We start from the raw sequence: 8,514 nt of genomic DNA on the forward strand, positions 1-8,514 counted from the left end.
CCTCTGAGCCTTGGGATGGGGAGGGGGCTCTGGTGAGAGGTTCCTCGGAACTGAAAATAATGGGGGGACCATGGGGCAGGAAGAGGGCCTGGGTCAGGGGCTCCAGAAGAGGACAGGGAAATAAATGGTAGCTGGGATGGGTTTGGTCTGTTACTGCCCACTCGTTTTGGCCCTCGAGACACAAGGTGGAGGAGGATGCTCCCGCTCACTTCCCTACCCCTTCCTGGAGTTTCCAGGGTTAAGTTTGAAGCCCATGAAACAGGAGAAATGGAGACCCTTGGCCCTGGGTGCACCCTCCCTACGCCTCACTACAACTCACCTGCCCAGCTGCTCTGACCCTACACTTCAAGACGACTGAATTCATCTGATCAAGTCAGTGAGGCCAAGAGAGCCCCAAGACCCCCAGCTTCCTCAGTAACCCTAGCGTGACACAAGGCACCCCTCTGTTCCTCCTGCTTGCAGTTATCCACAGCCCTGGGGGCACAACAGCTGGGAATGGGGCATAGATTCCAGGGGACAGAAAAGAGAAACAGGTTCACCAAGGTCCCGCGACTTGCCCAAGATACTCTGCAAGAAGGGGCATGAGTTCAGTCCAGGGCTTTTGGTTTCAAATCCCCATGCTCTAAGGCTGCGTCTGTTTCTTCACTCCTGGGCACCGGACAGGGGCCTGTCTCCCTGTTTTATGGGGATCTGTCTCCCCTTTATTCTCTGGATCTCAGTTCCCTTGACTGTAAGCACTCCCTCATCACCAGCCATGTGAGGATTAAAGTGAACTGAACATTTGAACCCTTTTATAAAACAAAGCCTACCAGTGTTTTCGGGCTGGGGAGGGGGGGAAGCATTCTGGACAGAAGGCACAACATAGAGAAGGCATCTTGCTGGTGGGTGACCCTGGACAAGTGCTGCCCCCCTCTGGGCCCTGGCTTCCCACCTCCAGACCTCCCCACTGCAGAGACAAGGTCACACCCCTTTGTGCCAGATGAACGGCTCCTGGAATGAAAGGTCAGGTGCCTATTTCCCAGGGCTGAGAACCCAGCCCGTCTGGTTGATGAGCTCTGTTCTCTGAAAAACGGGTTGGCCCGTGACACCTTTCTTCAGTGATCTCCATGGACTCCATATACATTTTGGAGTCCAAGTTTTTTAAAAACCCACGAGAGAGAGAGAAGCACCCAGCCCAGCCCAGCAAGTGGAGCCTGCAGTGACCAGGGCGGGGCAGAGACCAAAAACCCATACCAGAAGTAGCTAGAGTGGAGCCGGTGGAGAGGGAAGGGGTTAGTGTGGAATGAAATGGCTTGAGGGCAAATCCCCCAGCTCTGGGGCAGAAAAGACACTGGGAAGGGGGCAACTGGTTCCCCAGAAATGCACATCTGCTGGCAAGGATGGAAATCTCCACTGGTTCCTGGTCCCCTTCACCTGCACTCATCCCCAGGATGGCTGTTAATCATTACTCAAGGCCCAGCAAGGCCTTGACCCCCCTGGAGTTCCGCAGGTCCAGACATGAACTCTTTGGAAATGTGCTCTAGAATCAAAAATGGTACCCAAGGCCATCTTGACCCTTATCAAAGCCGGACGCGCACACACGCTCACCTCGGGAGGACCGTGTATTGGGCTGGAGGGCTGTCCTGAGAAGCTTGCTGGAAGGGTTCGGGCAGGATCCCCAGACAGGACAGCCGGCTGCAGGAAGTTGCAGTTATTCAAGGATTATGCACCGCCCCCCACACACACACACAGCAAAGGGCAGGGTTCAAATCGAGTCAAATGGTTTGAAAACCTAGCATGTGGAAGAGATCGAGGGAATCCTGAATTCTGCCTCCCTAGCATGACTGAAGCTATAGCAGGGAAATGTGCCCATAAGGCCCTTTGAGCTGGTGGAAGAACAGTCCGAGGCACTGACTGGATATGCTTTGCTGGAGGAATGATCCACTCCGGGCCTAATCCCAGGAGACCCCAGGGGCCCCACAGCCCCGATCCTGGCACAGAGTCAATAAAACAACTGGGAGCTGCACTTAGCTGTGCGGCCAGTCGGGCGCCGTTACCCACGCTGCTTCCAAATCTATTCCCATCCTGGAAGGATTCAAGAAAGGATTTTAAAAGAAGGATTCAAGAAAAGGGTTTTAAAATGTGTTACTTCTCCTAAAATCAACATCCTAATAACTGGGCTAAAGCTGCTGGCACTGAAGCACCCTCCTGGCCTCTGGCCCCGCAGGCCAGCTGCAAAGGCTGCTGGGCTGAATCTGGCCAACCACCCAAAGGTTATTGGCTGAGAGGCAGCAGTTTCAAGGTCATTGCCCCACCCTTCCCCGCCCCACCAGAGGTCACGGGTTGGAAACGTCCCATCTTGACCACACTTTCTCGTAGAACCTGATGTCCTCGGATTTGGGAGGGGAGCCTAAAATTTCCTTGGTTGGCCCCAGGGATGGGTGATGCTGTTGATGTGAAGGCCACTGATGGCATTCAGAAAGAAGAGGAAGGAGGCCGTGAACTCGCACCAGAACATCAGGGTGAAGCCAGTGAGCGTGACGTGGTTCCAGAGGAGGATCACAAAACTCAGGAGGCCCCCGGAGGAGAGGATGAAGGAGACGAGGAGGACGACAGAACCCATGGCCCACTTGCGCCGTGAGTGGAGGTCCTCACACACTTGGGACACCATGAGGAGCTCTAGGCCCAAAATGGCGGCCACCACGGCCAAGGCGCCCACGCTGCGGGCCAGGACCATGCCCACGGCCAGCCCGGGCACGTGGGCCCAACTCAGGTCTCTGAGACAGTGTGTCCCCGTCTGGTTGGACGAAGTGCAGAAGTGCCAGAGCCCGAAGAGGCGGTCCTCAGCCAGCAGCCAGTGTCCATCGCAGATGGAGACGGAGGAGAGGACCAAGGCCAGGGCAGCACACACAATGATGAGGGCCCGGATGAAGGATTCCAAGAAGGGCCGCTGGGGTCTCCTCTGGGCCAGCAGCCTCTGGGCCTGGAAGACACCACGGAGGGCATGTCAGGGAGGGCCCTCCTCCACCCCTCCAACCTTTTTAGGGAAAATCCTTGTCCATGCCCCCGGCTTCCCAAAGCCTTATTTTTTTCTGCTGCAGTCTCCTTCGAGGCCCAGAATGCCCACCTTTGCAAGTGGCTTCCTTCCCAACTCCTCCTCACCTTTCAGCACAGACCCACTCCCTTGGGGAGCCTTTCCCCCATTCCACCTGCTCCCTGTTCTCTATTCAAGACCTAGAAGCACCGACTATCCAACTATTCACCAGGCATGAAAAGTTCCCTGACCCTTCTTTCTTTAATGATCTTCACGAATAAGAAATCCAAATTCTCTTGACCAGCAGGTTGGCAGATCCTCGTCAGTTCTGAATTCAGAAAACTTGTCAGGCCAGGCTAGTGTGACCTTGAACTTGCAGTACCCCCTGGGTTTCTTTGTACACAAAGCAAGAATCCGGGCACTGGATTATTAGTATTCTTTTTTTTTTTTTTTTTTTCCAGTTAGCATGCTAATAGAAGGCTACATTCCCCTTCTCCCAGGACTTCCCAGTACACTTCAGTTTTACCCTAATCTCCACCCAGCTGGTTCTGCATGTCCCAGGCTCCATATGTTATTACCTTGTTTTCCTCTGTACTGAAAATGATGTTTGCGCTTTGCCCTTCAGTCTTGCTCAGCCTGAACCTGAACCCCACCCAGAGTTCGCCAATCCATATGTCTGTCTAGCAGCTTTTGGGCGTGGAGAGGCCCCTGAGGCTCTCCTTCAGCCTCTAGTTTCAGCCCTGAAGGGTGCACCCACCCGTCTCTTCTGGCAAACTGGGCCAGGACACCACCCAGGCATGGGTTCCATCCCCAACCAGAAAGCAAAAAAAGAAAAACACTTCAAAGAGTCAAACTCCTTACCACTGCCAAGCCCTGCACCTTCTGCCCTGCCTCCCTCTCCCACTTCACCCCCCAACACACTCTTCCTGGCCCCCTTGCTCAGACACAGCAGCCCTCTTTCCAGACCCAAGGACAAGCCTAGAACTTTCTTCCTCAGACCTACCGGCCCCTCCGCCTAAAAGGTTCTTCTCCAGGCTACCTCCTTTTCTCCATTCTTCATGTCTCCGTGGAAATGTCCCTTCCTCAGAGATCTTTCCTGCCTCCCCCACCCCATCCAAACCAGGCCTCCTCCAGTCAGGCGGCCTGTTTTCTTCACTGTTCTGACCACCAGTTATCCATTCCCTTCCGACTTGTACTTATATATTGCCTATCGCATGCAGACACTGCTCTCCAGGAGGGCAGGGCCTCCCAATCAGGCACTGCTGCATCCCTGGTGCCTGGTGCAGAGCTTGAGCTGGGCATTCAGTGACGGCTTGCGCAGAGCCGCGGGATGAATGGTCATTGTCACCACTGTCGCTGCTACCCGAAGCTCCCTCTCAATGAGTCTCCTACCCAGTCATAAATTACCCCCTTTACAGTGTGTATGGAAGCAGCCCAGGTCACACCCCAGTCTGGGAGGCAAGCAAAGCAGGCAACTCATGCGCATCTGTCACCGCGGGGGAAACCGAACAAGGACTACGGGGTACACCCTGTACCATGTGCAAATGGAGGCTTCCAGAGGCCAGTCGGTGGGAACACCTCTCAGTTAGGGACAGAAAGCAAAGCCATGCTCCTGGGAGACTCCTGTGGTCGGAGCCCCAGCAGGAACATCAGGCTGGCTGCTAACCTGCCCACCTGAGCAGGAGCGACTGATAAATTTCAGCCCGAGGGCTATGTGAGTAAGGACCCGGTTTGCTTTCAGCACTTCTGCCTAAGCAGGGCCCTATTTTACTCAAACCTGTGAGGTTCGTAAGAGTAGGGAGCTCCAGCAGGGGTGTGTAAAGAGGGAAACTATGTCACGCAGAGGTCAGATGACTTCCCCAAGGTCACTCACCTAAATCACAGTAAAGCCTGTTACGGCTGCCTGGACAATTGTATAATGTGCAGGGCATGGGATGCATCCAGCCAATACATACTGACGGGGGCCTTTCAAGTTCGGGACCTTTGTGTTAGGGGCTCAGTATGACTGGTGAGGAAAAGGAGTAGAATGCAGAGGGATGCCCGAGGCAGGGTCAGGGCCCCAACTCACATCCTCAAAGGTAGCCTGGGGCGTTATAAAGAACACCCCAGTGGAGTTGGCTGTGGTTTCTCAAACTGTGACCCCCTGCTTCCTAAGCGGCTTCCAGGTGCTGAAGCGGGGGGGGGGGGGGGGGGGGAGTAGGGGACACTTCCCCACTTCAACCACAACAGGTCCTTCTTACCTGCTAGAGACACTGGTGGCCTAGGAGTCTGTCTTGGATTCCATCAGAGGAAAAAAAAACAAAAAACAAACCAAAAAAAGGCTTTCCTGCTAAGAAACAGACTAAGGAAATCTTGAAACCTCTGCTTCTACAAACCATTAAAGGTGTTTGTCCTTGGGTGGCTTCTGAATCTCTTTGGCCCTGGGTTTCTCATCTACAAAATGGAGTTGGCGACCCCTGCAGGACAGCAGGTGCCATGAAGTTACCTGGCCAGGTTATGAGGCCCCCAGAAGCTGGTTGGTAAGGTCCTAGGATGGGAGAGCCCCAGATGCAAGGCCCCAGTCAAGTCACGAAACCCAGGACCCAGGACCTAGGGAACAGGTACGTCCTGTCCCCCGCTCAGCCCCACCTGCCTTGGGCACAGACTGGACTTTAGTCTCTAGCCCTTCAGACACCACACTGGGATCAAAGAGAAGACAGCTCACATCAGTTCATTTCTTTCCCCTCCCACCTCAACGCAGGGCTTCGTGGAAACTCTCTGATCACCAAGAAAACTCCCAAGGATTAAATGAGATCACGTCCATAACGTTGCCTGGGGGCTACTGACAATATGAGCAACAAGATGAACGCATATTGGAGTCTTCATTCCTAACCACCCTGCCCCACACTCAAGCTGCCTGCAGCTTTGCTGACTTCCAGGGACCCAGGGTCTGAAACCTTCTGGAGGGCAGCTCGCCGCAGTGTGGTCAGCGGAGGGCCAATGGACAAGAAGGAATGAAGCCTGTCTGGTCCTGCCCCTGCCCTGCCCGCCTCCAGCTGTGGGACCTTGGCCAAGGCACTTCAATCTCTTTTCCTCCGCGGAAAAAATGTGTTTCTCTTTCCCATCTCTAAACCTGAATGATTTCTATGATCTCCAAGACAGGGTCACTCGACAGTCCTGGGCCACTGAGTCCAATGCCAAGGTCTTCTTTTCCTCTATACCCCAGGACCCCACCGGCTCCCCTCAACCCGAGGGTCTGCTCACTATTCAGTCCTCATATCCCCAACATTACCCCCCCACCCCATGCATGCCTCCAGACTCTGCCCACTCTGGGAAGGCCCAGGTCAGGCCCCCATCATTATTAACCAGAAATTTCTTGGCCAGCTTCCTAAAGAGTTGGCCTGCAGGACCCCAGCCAGCCTGCTTTTTGCTGTCTGTCCTCTGGCATGCATGCATCCCTCTTCTCTGGGTTTTCTTGCCTACGAAGGAAGATACAGCATCTTCCTCCTGGTGATTGTGGGTGGGGCTGGAATGAGTTAACACAAGATCTTAGAACAGCCCCTGGCACGGCTTTAAGGGGATCCTGAACAGCAGCGACGATTGTCGGACAGGGACATCGCCCACCCCGCAGGGCAGCCTGTGCCGCGTGCCACCCTCGCGGCAGAGCCTGGGGCTTGAGCTCCTCTCGCCCACGCGCGCCCCACGGCCCTCCCCCGCCTCTCCCGACGCTAACGAGGTCCCTCACCTGCTACCAGTCTTCTGCACCCCCCCTCCCCCCCCCCCCGGGCCAGCACACAACGCCCCCGTCCCGTGAATCCAGCCTGCCGATTTTGCACCTCTTAATTTAGCACTCACTTCCCCACACGTCTTCTAAATCCTTGTTTGCAAGTCTCTCTCCGCAGCTGGACCGCGGGGCTTCCGGAGGGGAAAACCTCACCCTGTCCCACCCTTCTCACGGTGGGTCCCCCTCTTCCCAGGGCCTGTCCCGGACGCTCCCTCCTCAAGACTCAAGGTTCTGATCTAGAACAAAGAGGAGGGACTCGCTGCAACCCGCCCCTCCTCCCCCAAGCGGCTGTGTCCTGGCTAGATGGGGCTTGGGGGGTGCCCGGCGGGTAGGGTTTCTGCTGTTAGTAAAAAGTAGAAAGGGCAAGTAGGATTCGGAGCCAAGAAGTCCTGCTTTGCATCTCGATTATGTCGCTTAGCCGGCTGCCGTGGGCTGGCTACTTCACCTCTGAGCCTCAGTTATTTTGTCTATCAAGTGGGCGGAACAGCATCTACCAGAGTCAGTGTTGGGGTGCGGGGGTTTGGGCAGTTGCATGCAAAGTCAACGAGCCTCTGTAATCGTTAGGACGGTCGGGCCAGTCGGGACGAGGCGAGCTGCTGAGATGCCTCCGTGGAGAAGCTCGCTCGCAGGGTAGCTAGCGGTCCCGCCACCCAGTTGCCTTCGGACAGCAGCGCGCCCGAAGGGAGGGGCAGGAACGGGGTAGGTTCTCAGCCAACAAAAACATCTTTCTCCAGTCTGAGAAATCAAACCTTTGGGGATGTGGGTCCCCCCCAACCCCTCGCTACAGCCTTCTCTAATAAGTATCTGCGCGCCCCAGCGAGTGCGTCCCCGCCCCAGCACCCGAGACGCGTCTGGGAGATGGTCTTTCTAGCCCCTGCCCAAGAAAGTTCTGGCTTTCCCCGGAGACGCATCCTCACGTTACGTAAGACATGCCTCACTTTGCAAGTGGACTGTGTCCATCCCTCCACCCCAGACGCGCCTCTCCTTTTTAAAAAGGAGGCGCCCCTTTGGTGAGCCTAACCACGGTTACTGGTGACCCCCCAAAGAGAAGCAGAAAAATCCACCCAAGAAGCTTGGGAGCCACGGGTGCTTGCAGGGCCGCAAGGAGACCGCGCGCAGGAACAGCACTGGGGGGGCTCCCCCAAGTTGCTTCCGGCCCACCTTCCTCCGAACCCCGCAAGCTTGCAACAGAGGGCGGGCACGACGGGGCACTCCCGGCACCCCCGTTCCCCCGCGACTGGATCTGGTGCTCCGCGCAAAGTCCCCTCCCGCCCCCCGGTGGGGCAGAGCCCCGGGCCGCTCGGGGGCAGCGGGCTCAGCGCCCCGCCGGGTCCCCGGGGTTACCTGCACGGCGATGGCAGTCATGCTGCGCCCGGGCTCGGCCGCGCGCTCCTCCTCGAGCCCTCAGGCCGCTCGGCTGCGGGCGCCTGCTCCCGGCCGGGCCCTCTCCCCGGGGGCGGAGCAGGGCGGCTGGAGGGCGGGGGAGAGGGACGGGGCAATCAAAGCGGAGCACTGGAGCCCCGGGGCGGGCGCGTCTGGCCCCGCCGTCCTTCGCGGCTCGGTTTACGCTGAGTCAGCGCTGGCGGCCTGGAGGAGCCCCCGGGCAGGGGCGGGGAGGGAGGGCTCGGGACAAGGGGGGCGCGGACCAGGCCTGAGCCGGCAAGGGTCCCCCACAGTCTGAGGGAGGAGGATCCGGCACTCGCGGGAGGGCTGATCCGGCTGACTTCGGCGCCGGGAG

The 8,514-nt window shown here is 57.0% G+C and overlaps 1 protein-coding gene across 1 annotated transcript; it reads right to left on the minus strand.

Moving 5' to 3' along the window:
* Positions 1-2,111: 2,111 nt before the first annotated feature.
* Positions 2,112-8,215, minus strand: TMEM37 (transmembrane protein 37). Its single transcript, XM_021695909.1, has 2 exons — positions 8,121-8,215; positions 2,112-2,962 (listed from the first exon to the last, which is right to left on the minus strand). The coding sequence occupies exons 1-2, from the start codon at positions 8,139-8,141 to the stop codon at positions 2,390-2,392; spliced, it is 594 nt and encodes a 197-aa protein (XP_021551584.1). The 5' UTR covers positions 8,142-8,215; the 3' UTR covers positions 2,112-2,389.
* Between the last annotated feature and the right edge of the window lie 299 nt (positions 8,216-8,514).

This window comes from Neomonachus schauinslandi, chromosome 3 (genome assembly GCF_002201575.2).
Source record: "Neomonachus schauinslandi chromosome 3, ASM220157v2, whole genome shotgun sequence".
Lineage (NCBI taxonomy): Eukaryota > Metazoa > Chordata > Mammalia > Carnivora > Phocidae > Neomonachus > Neomonachus schauinslandi.